This window comes from Misgurnus anguillicaudatus, chromosome 11, assembly GCF_027580225.2.
Source record: "Misgurnus anguillicaudatus chromosome 11, ASM2758022v2, whole genome shotgun sequence".
NCBI classification, from domain to species: Eukaryota; Metazoa; Chordata; class Actinopteri; order Cypriniformes; family Cobitidae; genus Misgurnus; species Misgurnus anguillicaudatus.
Window position 1 is genome coordinate 12,225,476 of NC_073347.2, and position 19,791 is coordinate 12,245,266.

Sequence of the window (19,791 nt, forward strand, 5' to 3'; positions counted from 1 at the left end):
CAGAAGACAGCACCAAGTATAGTTTTCCAAAAAAAAAAAAAAACAGTTTGTCCCAATGCAAATTATAAAGTACACCTAGTTACCATAGACTGTAAAGAAAGATGGACGACGTTTGATACGGCGCTGACATCTTGGGCCTTGAGTCTGCGCTGTAGCGTTTTTGGGACCAGTCCTGCGCAGTAGTAAGCAGGAACTAAAGTCGCGAAAGCAAGGTCCCGCCCTCGCTCTCGCAGAATTCACATATCACAGCTGTCAATCATGACGAGACACCACCGTTTATATAGCATTAAATAACTAACTAAAATTAAACTTATTTTAAAAACAAACACTTACATCAGCGTGATAAAAACTACAGTAAATGACAAAACCAGCTTCGGAAAAACGATAATTGAAGTGTAATTAAATTGTTTAGTTGGTCTCAAGTCCCATTGAATAACATGGGGAGGAGGGGTTTATGACCTATACTGGGACCAGTCACTGGGGGGCGATCGAGACGTTATGGCTTCACTTTTGAGGGCTTGTGCGGCACGCTTGCTAGTTAACCAAAATCCTGTCTCTATGGTGGCCTGCCTTCTGTCACGCGACCTTATTTTCCCCATCCGTCTAAATTTAATTAATATAGTTTGCAAATATTTCATGTGTGAATTGATTGCTGTGAATTTCATTTATTATAATTTCTGACGCTTGGATTGACAGCCGGTTGTGATTTCATAAAACGCTCATCCCCTGGCAGAGCACCAAGCGACAATCAGCTCTCTGGAAAACCAGCACCAGCGTTCATTGGGAAAGTGCTGGGTTGATGCAAAGAGCCATCTGCTGTGGTTGTAGCACAGCTTTTAATTAGCGCCTGAATCATATGAAGACTTATTATGGCTTTATTAAATGTCTGAGAAACAGTCAAACACTTTTCTCTGCATGTAAAATAATATTTTAATATTTATGTGCCTGACTCAGTTTGGAGCAGTTCTTGTGGTTTAGCATAAACTCCAATAAACTGTAAACCTGAGCAGTTGAATCGTATTTCATTTTCTCTCTGTTGTATCTGATTATTTTGAATTGTGTTGATAAATATAGCCACTTTATCAAAACCAACTGGCTATATTTAAGAAGGTTTACACGAGGAAATTAGTTTTGTCTTCACGTTATCCACATGTAGACATCATATAGTGCCTCTGTACACAGATGTGTGACGGCTGTAATCAGATTATGATGTAAGGGCACATGGCCTCCATGAGCGTTCACACACAGATAGAAGATTGACTTGATAAGGGATTAATCCAGTATTCTGTATTCCCTCAACAATTTGTGATTACAACACGCATGCATAAAACCGATCTCGGTCGTACCGAAGTCTTTTTCCAAGGCAGCCTGGAAGGTGGGACTAGAGCAGCTAGAATCTCCCGCATTCATATCAATGCTAGTGACGCATCTTGGTAATATAAAATATCTTTGGTCGTACTTTTTTGCTTGAGTGGACACGCAATTTTTTCATAGGCAGCATTTTAGGTCAACCTCAGAAGAGAGGGATTTGGAGTGCTCTACATAGGCAACATTTTAAAGGGGATATTTCACAAGACTTTTTAAAGATGTCAAATAAATGTTCTGTGTCCCCAGAGTGCGTTTGTGAAGTTCAAGCAAATTGCCACTTTGTAGGTGTGAGCAAAAATATGCCATTTTTGGGTGTGTTGTTTAAAATGCAAATGATCTCTGCACTGAATGGCAGTGCCGGTGTTGAATAGTGCAGATTAAGGGGCATTATTATCCCCTTCTGACATCATAAGGGGAGCCAAATTTCAATTACATTTTTTCACATGCTTGCAGAAACTGGTTTACCAAAACTAAGTTACTGGTTTGATCTTTTTCACATTTTCTAGGTTGATAGAAGCACTGGGGACCCAATTATAGCAGTTAAACATGGAAAAAGTCCGATTTTCATGATATGTTCCCTTTAACTCAACCTCATGAGTGAGCGATTTGGAGTGCTTAAACATAGGCAGCGCTCCAACTGAACCTCATTATTAAGCATTATGGAGTGCTCTACATAGGCAGCATTTTATCTCAACCTCTTAAGTGAGCTATTAGGAGCGTTTTTCATAGGCAGCGTTCATAGGCAACATAGGCAACCTCAGAAGTGAGCGATTTGGAGTGCTGTACGTAGGCAGCATTTTAACTCAACCTTAAAAGTGACTGATTTGTAGTGCTCTACATAGGCAGCATTTTAACTCGACCTTAGAAGTGAGCGATTTGGAGCACTTCATTGGCAACATTTTAACTTGACCTTAGAAATAAACAATTTGGAGTGCCCTACGTAGACAGCATTTTAACTCAACCTCAAAAGTGAGCGATTAGGAGCTCTCTACATACGCAGCGTTCCAACTGGACCTCAGCAGTGATCATTTTGGAGCGCTCTACAGAGACCACATTCTACCTGAAATTCATAAGTGAGCGATTTTGAGTGCACTACATCGGCAGCGTTCTAACTCAAATCAAAATTTAATTTTTTGGAGTGCTCTATGTAGGCAACATTTTAACTCAGCATCAAAAGTGACTGATTTGTAGTGCTCTATGTAGGCAGCATTTTAACTCAACCTCAGAAGTAAGCGATTTGGAGTGCTCTACTTAGGCAGCATTTTAACTCAACCTCAAAAGTGAGCGATTAGAAGCGCTATACATACGCAGCATTCCAATTGGACCTCATTATTGAGCATTTTGGAGTGCTCTACAGAGACCACATTCTACCTGAAATTCGTAAGTGAGCGATTTTGAGTGCACTACATAGGCAGCCTTCTAACTCGAACATAGAAGTGAGGGATTTGGAGCGCTTCATTGGCAGCATTTTAACTCGACCTCAAAAGTGAGCGATTTGGAGTGCCCTACGTAGGCAGCATTTTAACTCGACCTCAAAAGTGAGCGATTTGGAGTGCCCTACGTAGGCAGCATTTTAACTCAACCTCTTAAGTGAGCGATTTGGAGTGCTCTACTTAGTCATTTTTGAGGTTGAGTTAAAATGCTGTCTGATTTGTAGTGCTCTATGTAGGCAGCATTTTAACTCAACTTCAGAAGTGAGTGATTTTGAGTACACTACATAGACAGCATTTTAACTCGACCTCAGAAGTGAGCAATTTGGAGTGCCCTACGTAGGCAGCATTTTAACTCAACCTCAAAAATGACTGATTTGTAGTGCTCTATGTAGGCAGCATTTTAACTCAACCTCAGAAGTGAGTGATTTTGAGTGCACTACATAGACAGCATTTTAACTCGACCTCAGAAGTGAGCAATTTGGAGTGCCCTACGTAGGCAGCATTTTAACTCAACCTCAAAAATGACTGATTTGTAGTGCTCTATGTAGGCAGCATTTTAACTCAACCTCAGAAGTGAGTGATTTTGAGTGCACTACATAGACAGCATTTTAACTCGACCTCAGAAGTGAGCAATTTGGAGTGCCCTACGTAGGCAGCATTTTAACTCAACCTCAAAAATGACTGATTTGTAGTGCTCTATGTAGGCAGCATTTTAACTCAACCTCAGAAGTGAGCGATTTGGAGTGCTGTACGTAGGCAGCATTTTAGCTCAACCTCAGAAGTGAGCAATTTGGAGTGCCCTATGTAGACAGCATTTTAACTCAACCTCAGAAGTAAGCCATTTGGAGCACTCTACATAGGCAGAATTTTTATTCGACCTAATGAGTGAGCATTTTCAAGCGCTTTACATAGGCAGCATTTTAACTAAACTTCTTAAGTGAGCGATTAGGAGTGCTCTACATAGGCAGCGTTCCAACTGGACCTCATTAGTGAGCATTTTGGAGTGCTCTACAGAGACCACATTCTACCTGAAATTCATAAGTGAGTGATTTTGAGTGCACTACATAGACAGCATTTTAACTCGACCTCAGAAGTGAGCAATTTGGAGTGCCCTACGTAGGCAGCATTTTAACTCAACCTCAAAAATGACTGATTTGTAGTGCTCTATGTAGGCAGCATTTTAACTCAACCTCAGAAGTGAGCGATTTGTAGTGCTCTACATAGGCAGCATTTTAACTCAACCTCAGAAGTGAGCGATTAGGAGCGCTTTACATAGGCAGCGTTCCAACTGGACCTCATTAGTGAGCATTTTGAAGCGCTCAACAGAGACCACATTCTACCTGAAATTCATAAGTAAGTGATTTGGAGCGCTCTATGTATGCAGCATTGTACACTAACTCGACCTCAAAAGTGAGTGATTTCAAGTCGTCTATTAAGGCATCATTCTAATATTGAGTATAGTGGAGTTTGGTCAAGATGAAATATTTTAAAAGGCAACAATCATGCTACCTTTCAGAATATTGTTTGTGCTGGGAGTTTGCCTATGATGCCTTAAAATTGTGACTGTGTGCAGTTTGCGAGGTTTTGAAACATAGCCAGCATGAACTATCCAATATGGAGCTAACGTCCCATGTCGACACACTGCAGGCAGGACTCTCTTTATTTTGATTGTGTTATACTGCCCTATAAGACTTTTTTAGCTGTAGGGCCCATAAAAGTGAAACATTACCTAGATCGTACATGTAAGGCATGACGCCGATTCTCACGGATGTGTTGCCTAATATGTAAAAAAGCTCATTTGTTTGTGTTTGTTTTGGGCGGGTGTGTTCCAGCATGCAGCACAGCCGTCTCCTGAGCGATCAGTCTCAGCTCAAGGACGAGATGGAGGCTATAAAGAGGGAGAACGGCAAGCTGGTTCGGGAACACAACCATCTTAAACAGAGCTGCGAGGAGCTCAGGAGACTTCACTCTGAAGATCAGCGTGAGGTGGCCGACATGAGGCTACAGCAGCAGCAGGTACTCGCCCCACATGCACACTGAGGCCTGTTCAATGCCTTATTAAATAGTTAACAGGATTTGCCATTTTGAAAATTATTTTAAAAAATCATTTTATTTAAAGGGGTCATATTATGAGATTTTTTTAAGGTGTAACATAATCTTTAGTGTCCCCAGAGTGCTAATGTGAAGTTTTAGCTCAAAATACCCCACAGATAATTTATAAACGCATGTTAAAATTGACACTTTGTAGGCCTGAGCAAAAGTTTGTGGGTGCGTCTTTTAAAATGCAAATGAGCGGATGAAATGCAAATACTGATTGCAATGATGGTGGTTTGTTGCAATTGAAACCCAATTGAGCAGTCAATTATTTTTTTCTCTCTCTCTTTCTCTCTGCACTAAATGGCAGTGCTGTGGTTGCATAGTGCAGAATAAGGGGCGGTATTATTATAATTGGCCTTGCTACCTACATCACAAAACAGGCAAAATAGGAACAACCTAATTTTTCACAAGCTTGCAAAGAATGGCTTTCCAAAACTAAGGATATGTTTACATTAATGCGTTTACCTTTTAAAACGCGTTACTTTTGCCACGTTCACACCTTTCATTTACACTACGCCATCGTTTTCGACCCTCATAAACAGAGTCGTTCGTAAATGCTGCAGACCCTGTTTTAGTTTGAGAACTCAGACGTTGCGCTGTAAATGAACGTAGACGGAGTCTTATGTAAACGAACAGCTGATGTTAACATGAGAGCGCATCATTTTCAAAGTAAAAATTATTTTTATTCAGGTAAATGGAGGTTTGAAACGGAGGTTTTCCAAAAATAGTAAACATCTACCAACCAGCTATTATAAAGGCTATATCAGATTGTTTTAACATGAATCCTTAAAGATAATGTCTGTTTTATATTTATGTTTGAGTATTGTTGGGTTGTAATGTTGTTTATGTTTTGTTTAAATTTAGTTAGCTTATTACGAAAGATAGACTGTAATTTTAAAAGCCATATAGGGCGATGTAAAGGCCAATATGAAGGGAGAATTGTAATGGGTAAGACATTATTTTCGTGTTTAATTTAAGTTTTGTTTGTTACTTTAAAATGAATTTCGTTTAATATAATTTGTCTCTTAAGTTTAATCGATGTTTTGTTGATAAGATTTATGAATATAAATTAATAAAAACAATAAAATCAACGTCATATTAATATTTAATGCTCCTTTAGCCGATTGCGCTTTTTGCTATTTCTGTGTTGCTAGCGGAGGACGTGCACGGACCTTGCACACTTTTAAAAATTGACGTAATTTTTATGAATTGATTGCACACTGAACAGCGTCAGGTAAGGGAAAATAAGTTATTTGGTGTTTTACTGAAGATACAGTCAGTTCGTACGAAAATTTTCGCACACCCCTAGGCTGCGTAAAGCTATTATTAGAGTATTAAGTTATTTTACACTTTTATTCGCATACCCAGTTACGTGATTGGTTATGTTTCATGCGTTTATGGTCGTGTATAGTGTAGATGAAGATTCTTTTTAAAATGGCAGTATAAACGAGGATTGTTTTCATTTTAAAATGCCGTTTTAAAATGCAAATGCTCTAATGTAAACAGGGCCAAAGTTATTGGGTTGATCTTTTTCACGTTTTCTAGGTTGATAGAAGCACTGGGGACCCAATTATAGCACGTAAACATGAAAAAGGTAAGATTATGACGTTATGACCCCTTTAAATAAGGTGGGACCACATTGGGTAAATAAATGGATGGGTCTTTGTGGTGATTAATGGATGCAGAATAAAACCCAAACTGTAAGCTGTAAACCGTTGGGTCAAAAAGGGACGAACCCAACCCACTGGATTGTAATTTAACCTATGTGGGGTTGTTTCAACCCATTGTTGGTCAGATATAAATATTTTCTGGGTTAATATAAAGCAACGGCTTACCCAGCACTGGGTTGAAATTAACCCAGCATTTTTTTTGTGTGTATAAAGTTGTATTTGTGCACTTGTTTATTGGCTGACAGATATTTTACTTGCATATAACTTTTACAATTTTTAGACTGAAATATCAAATTTATATATCTATTAGGTTGTGCTGCTTTATAAAGGCTTTAGTGTAAAAGTAAAAAATAACTATTATTTGATATGCATCGATGTGAATGTAAGTCAGCTGTTAATATGGTTGCCAAATATTTGCATTTCATGCCAACATGGGTGCCACATCAGAGTCATTGAATTCAGGATTTGTGTGTAAGCTTCACAGCTTGTTAAACAGCAGATTTTGTGGTTTCTCCTTTAGCACAGACTGTGATGTTGGATTAGTAAGCGTGTTGCATCATTAACAGCGCGTTTATGTCGTAAATCCTGAGGCTGATCATCCTTCCAACCAGTGCGACCTAGTCCCAACCAACCTTGATCGGGCAGGAGATTACTTGATCGAATGCGACCACGTCGATGCACTGCTAGAAAGAATCAGCTCTTTTCCCATCCTACCAATATGTAATGCCTCCTGCCTGCTTAAACCTTTTTAAAGCATCAGGTCTGCGCGTGTCTTCATCTTTATTCAGTTGAGAGAGGGAGAATCAGACGATTTGCGCTGGGGCTCTGCAGATTGAAAGGGCTTTTGAAGCATCAGCAGTGCTTACGCTGCCCACGGCCTGCACAAAGAGTACACAGCGTGCTTATTAAAGGTCAAGCTAGAAGGGCAAGGGCTAGTTGACTGATGGGAAAGGACTGAGGGTTGTGCAGTTAGTCAATACCGTAAGCACTGATTACATGGCCTAAGGGAAAACAAGACATGGATGTCAGATCAGTCCGCATGTTCATTTAGGCTTTGCCATGCGTTGTGTTGATCAGAGGCCCCAGTGCGATTGCTTAAGCTGGGAATTGGCATTGATTTTGTAGTTAGGGCTAATAGGACAACTTTTTTGCAAAACAAGTGTTTCGCTAAATGGGTGATTCTCACGAAAACTTGGTTTTAAAAATGTCAAGCATGAAAATGTAAAAATTGCTTAAATTTACTTTTTTCCCACCAGACATTGAAAAACAAAGTCTGGAGTAAATGGGAACATTAATTTAAAAACATTAATTTACTTATCATTTAAAGGGATACTTCACCGATTTAGCATTCAGCTTTGTATCTGTAGAAACCCGGCAGTATTACTGAATGACCATGTTTCCCTCCATCATTTCCCCCTGAGAGGAGAGATATCTGCATTTTGGTTCTGCAAAAAAGTCCTCCGATGATGCAAAAATCGTCATATTACATCATCGGAGGACTTTTTTGCAGAACCAAAATGCAGATATCTCTCCTCTCAGGGGGAAATGAGGGAGGGAAACATGGTCATTCAGTAATACTGCCGGGTTTCTACAGATACAAAGCTGAATGCTAAATCGGTGAAGTATCCCTTTAACACTTTTTGTAACAGAATTAAAAAATGAGTCCTAAAAAATCTCATTACCGCAACAGTCAGAAAACATCAACACTGACATATTTTCAAAATGACATGACAAACCTGAAAGAACATAATTTGGAGATTCTGCACATGCATTTAAAATCAAAGTATTATGCTTCTATTAATTAAATTAACATTTAATAAGCATCTGTTGCGGTAATGATAATCAAAATGTCGTGTAAGCATTCTGACAAGACAATATTTCAAATTAACTGTAAAAAAATGATCTTACCTGGTAGCCATCTTGAAGTAACTGGTGCATGTGCTTGGTCACTCAAAATCAAACTTTATTAAAATTCTGTATGTGTGCTTAAACTGTTCTCCAGAAGTGTTGCGGAGGATGAGAACATCAGGCATGGACACATCATTTTCCTAATTTTTCTTCATTATTATTATACATGAATATTCAGTAAATATTTTTTCTGTCATCTAAAGTAGTCTAGCAAAACATCCATTTATTTTTTTTTTAATATTTTTGGGTTTAATTTGATTAAATTACAACATAACGCATGTTCAAACACAGCCGGACACATTGCGGTAATGAGAATTTCAGCAGAAAATGAGATAAAATTTACAATTATAAATTCTTATGTTGAAATCACACATTGTGCAAGGTAGAACACAGTATTGTGTTCATTCTGATGCTTTTTAATGTTACTATATTACACATTTTAAAGCTAAAATCATTAGTGCCGTGGTGTTTCAATGGTTTCGTGAGAATCACCCAAATGCTTAATATTGCATTTGTTTAATAGTTAATACTGCATGATTTGTGACAGTATTTTGCATGCAAGTACAGTAGATATCTTTTTTTATAAACCCAGGATCGCCCTCTGGTGTTTGCATTGGGGAAATTTAGTTTTATAATATTAAAAGTCACTCAAATAATGAATTATTTTACAGTCCAAACTTTCAATTCTTTTACCCATGTAACCACACTGTTGTATTTCTGCAGGTGATCAGGGAGAATGGTTCATCCGAGGTTTTAAATAAGCTTTATGACACAGCCATGGACAAACTGGAGGGTGTAAAGAAAGAATATGACACCTTGAGCAAGCGATACAGCGAAAAGGTGGCCAGTCACAACACAGATCTGAGTCGACTGGAGCAGGTGGAAGAAGAAAACAGACGCTTGCAAAAACAAATCGATGCTTTGCTGAAACAGCGCGACACAGCCATCCAGTACCAACAGCAGTGGACCACATCTATGAGGCGGTAAGGCACTTTGTTTCTGTTAAACTAACAGAATCTGTACTTATAAGTGCTAAATGTGTCTGGAGAAGTGATATCAGTGTTTAGTTCAAAGACGCAGGTTTTGCTCTTTTAGATTTGACACTGTACAGCAGGAGCTGACTAAGGCTTCAGTCCAGAACAAGGAGTTACAAAGGGAGATGGAGAGACTCCAGTCGGAGGTGACGCGCTACAAGAACTTCCAGCTGAAGGCCGTGAAGGATGCAGAGAAGTTTAAGGAGGAGCGAGATTCTGTGTTTAATGAATACAGGCTAATCATGAGTGAGCGGGACCAGGTCATCAAAGAGGTGGACAAGCTGCAGACGGAGCTGGAGGCTGCCGAGGCCCGACTTAAGAATAATACATCAGAGAGGATGGTGGCTAGTGAGGAGTTGGAAGCTCTCAGACAGGTAACTGTATATATCATAAAATATCAATCGCCAAATTTAATATAACAATGGTCACATCTAATGTGCTAATCTCATGTTAATCTTGAGTACCTATTAGGGGTGTCACAATTCTCCAAATCCTCGATTCGATTACATCGAGTCACGATTCGATTCTCGATTATAATTTTTTTGAAAGCACAAAAAATGCTATGCCATTTTTAGACTAGACTTTTATGAAATTTAAAGGATTAGTCCGTTTTCTTAAAAGAAAAATCCAGATAATTTCCTCACCACCACGTCATCCAAAATGTTGATGTCTTTCTTTGTTCAGTCGAGAAGAATTTATGTTTTTTGAGGAAAACATTGCAGGATTTTTCTAATTTTAATGGACTTTAATAGAGCCCAACATTTAATACTTAACTCAACACTTAACAGTTTTTTTTCAATGGAGTTTCAAAGGACTATAAACAATCCCAAATGAGGCATAAGGGTCTTATCTAGCAAAACGATTGTCATTTTTGACAAGAAAAAGAACAAATATACACTTTTAAAGCACAACTTCTCGTCATGTAGATCCGGTCGTGATGCGCCAGCTGACCCCACGCAATACGTCATGACGTCAAGAGGTCACAGAGGACGAACGCGAAACTCCGCCCCAGTGTTTACAAGCGTCTTGAAAGAGGACTGTTCCGACATTGTTGTATGTGGAATGATAATAATTAATGTCTTTGTTGCAGTTTATTGTTTAAAATGGTCCGCAAATGTGCGTTTCATATATGTAACACGTGACCTCCCTACGTCACTACGCATTTACGTTAGGTCGCACTGGACCGGACCTAGACGAAAAGTTGTGGTTTAAGAGTACATATTTTTTATTTTTCTTGTCAAAAATGACAATCGTTTCGCTAGATAAGACCCTTATGCATCGTTTGGGATTGTTTATAGTCCTTTGAAACTCCGTTGAAAAAAATTGTTAAGTGTTGAGTTATGTATTAAATGTTGGGCTCTATTAAAGTCCGTTAAAATGAGAAAAATCCTGCAATGTTTTCCTCAAAAAACATAATTTCTTCTGGACTGAACAAAGAAAGACATCAACATTTTGGTTGACATGGTGGTTAGTAAATTATCTGGATTTTTCTTTTAAGAAAATGGACTAATCCTTTAATATCTGACCTTGAACCCGGGGATGCCCTGCCATGTTAGTCGTGCTGCCAGTGGAAAAATATGGTACACACACATACCTGATAAAACAAAACTTCCTGTCAGATGAACATTTCTGTCAGGACCTTTAAAATGCGCTTTTATTACCGTCAGACAAGATTGTGAGACTAAACCCCAATAAGTCATGTTTAAATGCTGTTTTCATAACTCTTAAGCAGCTGAAATAAGTTGTTGTGAAACGGATCTCATTTCGGAGAAACGACCAGACTTGTCACAGACATGGGGGCGTGCGTGGCAGCATCGATGATTCAATTTTTTTAATTCGAAGTTCGAGGATGTGACTTAATTTCGATCAATTTTGATTTAAAATCTAAATTGTCACCCCCTTAGTACCTATAGAGAAATATTGCATCTTTCATATCTCCAGAGTCTTTAGTTTGATCAGATTTATAAAAGACAGATCAGCTGTACCGCTACTTTGCGAAAAAGCCAAGCTCCTGTAGGTGTACCGCGGGCCGAGCGAGTCACGAGCATGCAACACACACAAATATTATTCCACTATCTCCGGAAAACGTATGATTCACTATATGTGCGTGCCGTTTACATTACATGCACTTATGTGCCGATTGACAACAAAACGCAGACATTTGATGCAGTTTTACTTACCATCTCTGACTCATGAACCAGTTGGGACCGGCCCGTTTCAACGCAGTCCACCTTTAAACAAACACACCTGCACAACTCCACTGCTAACCCAGAGTTAATCAAATTAAATGTGTAATTTGAATAAATAGTGCTGATAATTGTCCCTTTAAATAATATCCTCTACTGGAAGTGAATGGCTTCAGCTAGCATACTGCTCCCTATAAGTGACAAAATAACGCAAACATTTTCATATTTATATGTTGTGATTTGTATAGTCACACCGTGTACAAATAACAAGGTCATATGAGACACATCCATCTTTTAACAGTATATATACAGAGAACTATATTCTCAGAAGGTGCAGCGCTGCTACTTGGGCGGAGTGATTTGCTCGCAGTACCTGAGAAGCCTCCTGGTGAGGAGCAGAGATTTCGGTCAGAGTTGTGCAATCACTCCGCCCAAGTAGCAGTGCTTCGCCTTCTGAGAATATAGTTCCCAGTATGTATACTGTTAAAAGATTGCCGTGTCTCATATGACCTTGTTATTTGTACACGGTGTGACTATACAAATCACAACATATAAATAGGAAAATGTTTGCGTTATTTTGTCACTTATTGGAGCAGTATGCTAGCTGAAGCCATTCACTTCCAGTCTTTGTGCTAAGCTAAGCTAGCGGGGGCTGCGTCAGACAGAGTTACAGCACGCACAGAGATGAGAAAGGTGTGTATGGACTTATCTAACTCTAGGGGATACAGTGAATAAGCTAAAGTCCCAAAATCTGAGCGTGTTCCCTTAACAACCGGATTCCGGGTGAAGTGCCCATATAAGGACTTCCACAGTACTTCCGGCACTCGTTATGCTACAGAATAAGGAGTCGAAAAAACGTTCATATATTTATACAAACGTCAGCGAAGTGCATTCGGCACATAAATACTTTTTCATACTGCCAAATGGTTCTTTAAAGCTGCCTATGTTCAACATGAAAATTTAACTCTTTAACTGTGTTAATAAGTCAGAATGCATGAAATACCGTTAGGCCCCCCTTTAATCCAAAGCGTCCTACAGTCTGTCCAGTAACATTTTCTCTGGAGCATCTGAAGTTAAGTACCTTGCTGAAATGAGTACATTTATGACATGTTAATGAATGTGTTTCAGTGTTCCCATACATTAATCATTTATTTGTGGCGACCTGCAATGAGTGGGCAGACGTGGCGGTGTGCACAGCATTGATTGTAACTGTGCATGGCTCTGTATCTAAAAATGACCGATCTGACCACATATTAGTTACCCATTATTCACCCTGTGCCGCCACAAATAAATTGTAAGTCTGTGGGAAACACTGGTGTTTTATATGCTGTCAAATGTTTTATAAGTTCCTACCAGTGAGTAACATTCTGTTTTGAAAAAGCACTTCAAATAAATAGAGTTTAGTGATACTCACTGTCCCTGCTGTCCGTGTGCTTTTGTAGGAACTAAATTCATCGCTGGTGGATCGGGACCGTGCCATCTGTGAGAGGAACGAGCTGCTGGAAAAATACTGCCATGAGGTGAAGGACAAAGCGGAGGCACAGAAAGAGCTGAGTCAGGCCTGTAAAGACATCGAGACCGTGCGGGAGGAGAGAGATGTGGCCAGGAAAGAGAGGACCGAAGCCATCATCCAGAGAGACCAGCTACTGCGTGAATACTACCAGGCCAGACAGGTGCATAGAGACTTGGTGTTAACATATAGCCACACAAATACATTATTAAATAATTACTTAATTCTTATGTTGTAGGGCAAGCATCTAGACCAGGGGTAGGTAACGTCGGTCCTGGAGTGCCAATATCTTGCAAATTTTAGCTCCAACCCTGATAAAACCTTGCTTAGCTGTAGTTTTCAGTTGACTCTTTAGACCGGTCTTCTCCAACATGGCACTCGCGGGCACCTGGTTGCCCGCATGGAGTCTGTAAGTTGCCTGCCAAAGCACATTCTATTAATAGTCTCAATTGTAATATTTATTTATTACATATTTTTTATGTTAGCTTGGCTTCTTTTATGTATGTTAACATTTTAAACAATGAAAAAAAGTAAAATAAATTAAAATCATCAAGTAATACAAAAACTTTTTTCCATTTGTACTAACTTTGTGGGTTGGAGGCTCCTGCTTTAGACCTTGATTTGTTTGTTCATGTGTGCTTTAATAGAGCTGAAGCTAAACTCAGCAGGACATCGGCACTCCAGGACTGACATTGCCTACCTCTGATCTAGGCCAGGGGTTTTCAAACTTTTTGTGTGTGTGGACCATTATTTGTAATCAAGAATTTTCGTGGACCACCTCATAATACTCATAATAAAATATGTCTACACAAAGTCCTGAATTTATCTGCACCTCTAAATAGGCTTACTAGCACTAAAACTATAACTGGTCATCACATCAGTACAACAGATTCTTAAAACATATTCTTAAAAATATATATTTCTTAAAAAAAATTATTTTATATTTTATTTTGCTTTTACACGGCCCACCTGCAGTACCCTCACGGACCACTAGTGGACCACTGTAGACTGTAGTCTCAGTTACACAACGTAATTTACCACAGAGTACATTTTTAAGGACAGATGAAGGTCTTAATTTATGCTGCCGTGCAATTATGTTGCAGTATCCGGGCTAATATAAACTACCATACACGAGTAAAACATCTTTCATCTCTTGTAGTATAAAAAGTTGATCCACAATTTTATATGGATTTTGCAAAATAATGGCAACAGTTTACTTTTATAAAAGTAAAAGTAAAAGTCTCTCCATTTTCACTAGTTATCAGCTGTTCTTTAAGCAAAAAGGGTATGTGTATATAAATTTTCTTACCATAATAAAGCCAAGAAAATTTGCATAAAGCTATCTGCTGCTGAATTTTTTTGTATGTAACCCATAATAGTCTATGTGTGGGTCACGCAAAGTCACTTAACTCGAAAACAATTTAGTGCAATTAATGACTAGCAATAACATTTTGGTATTGTAGTTGACATATTTCATTCATAAAATGATAAAAATACAAATAGATTTTATTTTATTTCCATTTCTGTAAATGTGATTGGTTCGTCTTAAAGGGCGCACATTATGCAAAACCCACTTTTACAAGGTGTTTGGACATAATTGTGTGTTGGCAGTGTGGGAACCCCATGAAATCCACCCACTCCTCCTATTTTAATCCTCATTAAACCAAAGCAGTCTCATTTGACATGCTGTTTTGGTTCTCTTGTTAATGTGATGTCACACAAACAAAGCTCCGCCCAGGGTCACTGACTTACTGGTTTGTGTTTGTTAACACGTTGTAGCACCAATGTGGCTAAAGATACTATTGTCCCAAACTGTATTGACAAGAATCAGATCTATTTTTAACCAAAAGCAGTGGCTCATTTGCATTTAAGCCCTCCTAACCTAAAAATGCACCTTTTAAATGCGTTTCTATCAGAAAATGAGTCGCCAATGTGTGCGCAGAAACATCCTGTTATTATACAAATCCATCAATAGACACCTTCACAGTTCACGTCACAGGGGGTTCCCACTGCGCATGTCGGGGTCAGAAAAGTCATTACAGCAGATTGAGTTGCGTATTATTCGGTATCGTCAAAAATGCCTACTTGCCTCGTGGGCTTTGAAAATCGCACCAGGTCTGCCGTTAAGTTTTTTGGGATTCCTGCAGAATCTCAAAAACAAAAAATACGACATCTGCAGCTGCAAGCAGTTAAACATGCAGTCTGGGACAATGCAAAGATCAAAGAGGCTTGTGTTTGTAGTGCTCACTTCATTTCAGGTAAATCATCATTTTTCAGCCCCGTTACATTAAAGTAGAAAGCCTATAGATGGTATGAACAGTTTGACCCCATGCTAAGCGCGCACTCGATAGTCATTCAATGTTTACAAACCTTGAAAGGGTCTATTATTCTTTGTGTATTCTCCTTTGAACTGAAAGTCACACAAAACAGGCTGTTGGGGATCCCTTATCAATGGGATGTCACACTGATTACGTCGCACCCATGACCACTCACAGACTCCACCTTATGAGCGCATAGTTCAACCTTTTGCCAGAGACACATGTTTTGATGTAGTCCAAAGCACATGTGTGCCTACTTAGCATACGCGGAGGGTAACAGGAGCTTTCTTTGCATTTAATGCACACAAAAGCAGTGCGTTTTTCATTGCAGCCACAAATGGCCATGTTCAGCATCGTATAATGAAAGATCTGTGGTGTATTTTGAGCTAAAACTTTCTGGGGATACAAGGGACTATTTTAATATTCCTGATAACACCTACATTAGCGGCCCTTTTAAAGGTACAGACATGAAAACCTCACTTTTTTTCCTCCCACCCAAATAGGGGCATTTTGGACATGCTATAACAAATGATCTATGGGGTATTGTGTCTGTGAAGTTCAGCTCAAATTCTAGGCACACTTGAGGCTTATATTACATCTTGTAAAAATGGGCGTAATATGTGCCCTTTAGGATCCCAGAAGTGGATGCTAGAATGACAAAGTTTGGCTATTTAGTCAGCCCATAGTACCACTAGATGCCACTAGAGGGCTCTATATTAGCTGTAAAGTCAACATTAAACCCAAAGTTATTATTTTAAGTTATTCTTTACTACTTAAAATTCTTACTCACTGATTAATTTCTTCTTTTTTAATGAAACATGTAAAGAGTTTGGTTATTAATCATCATGGTTTCCCATCTCTTGTTTTGATACAGAAACAAGACTCCGCTACGGTGGACATGGAGCGTGCCAATAAAGAAATCGAAGTGTTGAGGAAGCAGTGCGAGGCCATGTCTCAGGAACTGAAGGAGGCCGTGCAGGAGGCCGAGGTGGCCAAGTGTCGCAGAGATTGGGCATTTCAGGAGAGAGACAAGATTGTTGCTGAGAGAGAGAGCATACGGTACAGTCCTGGAGCCACTGAACTGCAGCAATATAATTATATACTGCTGTTGGTGCTGATGCTTAAACGTGTGGTTTTATTTTTTGGCAGGACGTTATGTGATAACCTTCGCAGGGAGAGAGACCGGGCCGTCAGCGATCTGGCCGACGCTCTCCGTAACCTTGACGACATGAGGAAGCAGAGGAACGATGCCACCAGGGAGCTTAAAGAGCTCAAGTAAACACTTGATCTGTGATATATAGGGGCATTTACGGCAGGGGTATTTAATTGTGTTTCCAGCGGGTCTAGGGTCTTAATTTTCTTTTTCGGTGAAGGCTCCAAAATATTTTATAATGTTTAAGAAGCAATATGTTGCATGGCTAAGGATATTAAATTGGTGCTGCTTCACGGTTGGTCGCGCCTAGTCGTTTGCAGAGTGGAGGTTTTTGTTTGGATAGTGTATGTGGGTGTACTGTGTATAATATTTATGTATAAATGGGTGATTCTTGGTTTTAAAAATGTCAAGCATGAAAATGTAAAAATTGCTTTAATTTACTTTTTTTCCCACCAGACATTGAAAAACAAAGTCTGGAGTAAATGGGAACATTAATTTAAAAACTTTTACTTATCATTTAACACTTTTTGTAACATAATAAAAAAAACGAGTCCTAAAAAATCTCATAACCGCAACAGTCAGAAAACATCAACAGTGACATATTTTCAAAATGACATGACAAACCTGAAAGAACATAATTTGGAGAATCTGCACATGCATTTAAAATCAAAGTATTATGCTTTTATTAATTTAATTAACATTTAATAAGCATCTGTTGCGGTAATGATAATCAAAATGTCGTGTAAGCATTCTGACAAGACAATATTTCAAATTAACTGTAAAAAAAAATGATATTACCTGGTAGCCATCTTGAAGTAACTGGTCCATGTGCTTGGTCACTCAAAATCAAACTTTATTAAAATTCTGTATGTGTGCTTAAACTGTTCTCAAAAAGTGTTGCGGAGTATGAGAACATCAGGCATGGACACATCATTTTCCTGATTTTTCTTCATTATTATTATACATGAATATTCAGTAAATATTTTTTCTGTCATCTAAAGTAGTCTAGCAAAACATCCATTTATTTTTTTCTTAATATTTTTGTGTTAATTTGATTAAATTACAACATAACGCATATTCAAACACAGCCAGACACATTGCGGTAATGAGAATTTCAGCAGAAAATGAGATAAAATTTACAATTATAAATTCTTATGTTGAAATCACACATTGTGCAAGGTAGAACACAGTATTGTGTTAATTCTGATGCTTTTTAATGTTACTATATTACACATTTAAAAGCTAAAATCATTAGTGCCGTGGTGTTTTAATGGTTTCGTGAGAATCACCCAAATACAAACACATACATAAAAATATATTTATATAATAAATATTTATATTAATATATAATATAAATTATATATAAATATAAAGATGTATATACACATGCAAATGTTTCTTAATTATACTTGTGTGTGTGTATTTACGTGTGTATTTATACATAATTATTATACACAGTACACCAACATATATTATGTAAACAAAAACTTTTATTCTGCAAATGATTACTCGCGACTAATCGTGAGGCAGCACTATATTAAATAAGCAATATGCAGAATGAAATGTAGTTTATATGTGGCTGTAATATATTATTTACATAAAATAGATAAAAGAAAAAGTTAACAGTACATAACATTACAGTACAGTATCAAATATGAGTTTCAATTCCTTTCCACGATTCTATTTTATAATTAATCTCTGATTCATTTCACACAAATATTATTCTTGTATAAATACTTGTGAAATGCCACTTCAAAAAAGTGCAGTTTATAATTGTATAGTTTGATAAATTATTCACTTTGCTTACTTTGCTTCTGTATGTGACTTTTGTATGTCTGACCAAAATTGTTCTTCAAGCGCCCCCTAGTGGTTCATTTGTCCCCAGCAGAAACTTCAGACCACCCTCCTGCTATAAACTTTTTTTTCTTTATTTTTTTTTTGAGACAAATCATGTCACTGACGCCCTCCAGGCTTTTCTCTCTGACTCTACGAATCTTAGTGACAGTTTGCCAGTATTCCCCAACCACCTGATTCTTTTTCCTACTAAATTTTTGATGTGACCTTGATGTTGCATTTACAACACTTGATGCACTACATTTCCATCTTGTGCACGTGTTGCACACTCCATATACTCTGTCAAAAGACGCCCTGATGCCAACAGGTCATAAAATACCAAAATCTTATGTTTTCTCAGTGTTGCATCAGCAGCGGTTAAGAGAGATGGTTTTCACAAAGACTTTTGACGCTTGACATTCTTGTTTTTGTGTTGGTTTGCGTGGGCATGAGATGAATTGGATGACTGCATGCGCCCGTGTGGCGCGATGAGATGGAAAATGACCTGTCTTGTGCTCTCCGTGCTGATAAAGGGAGAAGATGGAGAGCCAGTTGGAGAAAGAGGCGCGTTTTTGCCAGCTGATGGCTCACAGCTCCCATGATTCAGCCATAGACACAGATTCATTGGAGTGGGAGACAGAAGTGGTGGAGTTTGAGAAGGACCGGGTAGGAGTGTCAAACACTAAATAAACTGATATATAAATATGATTGTTATTAAAATTAAAAGGGATATTGAGTCATGTTGACTAGTCTATAGGGTTTATATTATAGTTGCTATAATTGCTCCAACAAAGAATGCCGTGGATAATTTCACCATTTCAGGTGCATTTGTCTGTCTCTCCATTATTCTTCCAACAGGACGACATGGATTTGAAGGCGCTAGGGTTTGACATTGCAGAAGGGGTAAATGATCCATATTTACCAGGGGATTGTGGGATATTTGTGACCAGGGTGGACAAAGGAAGTATCGCAGATGGAAGATTAAGGTGAATTCAGCTAGCGATTTTTCGATATTGACCGCACTGCAATTTCTCAGCTCATTGTTTTGTGCTCATGCCTTTCTCTCAATAGGGTGAATGATTGGCTCCTGAAGATAAATGATGTGGACCTGACTAGCAAAGACAGAAAACAGGTCATCAAAGCTGTTCTTAATGGTGGAGGCCTCATCAATATGGTGGTTCGCAGAAGAAAATCTTTAGGAGGGAGACTAGTTACTCCTGTTCACATCAATCTTATCGGACACAAAGGTATCGCTTACATCTCCGACCAGTCTGTCTCATT

General features: G+C 38.5%; 1 protein-coding gene across 4 annotated transcripts in view; it reads left to right on the forward strand.

The window, feature by feature from the left end:
* dlg5a (discs, large homolog 5a (Drosophila)) overlaps positions 1-19,791 on the forward strand; it is an 88,487-nt gene that overhangs the window by 26,784 nt on the left and 41,912 nt on the right. For all 4 annotated transcript variants that reach the window (XM_073873043.1, XM_073873046.1, XM_073873045.1 and 1 more), the window contains exons 5-13: positions 4,634-4,817; positions 9,200-9,459; positions 9,572-9,884; positions 13,139-13,369; positions 16,399-16,583; positions 16,674-16,799; positions 19,044-19,176; positions 19,369-19,496; positions 19,582-19,757. In XM_073873043.1, coding sequence (XP_073729144.1) covers positions 4,634-4,817; positions 9,200-9,459; positions 9,572-9,884; positions 13,139-13,369; positions 16,399-16,583; positions 16,674-16,799; positions 19,044-19,176; positions 19,369-19,496; positions 19,582-19,757 — 1,736 coding nt within the window. The remainder of the gene's footprint in view (positions 1-4,633; positions 4,818-9,199; positions 9,460-9,571; positions 9,885-13,138; positions 13,370-16,398; positions 16,584-16,673; positions 16,800-19,043; positions 19,177-19,368; positions 19,497-19,581; positions 19,758-19,791) is intronic.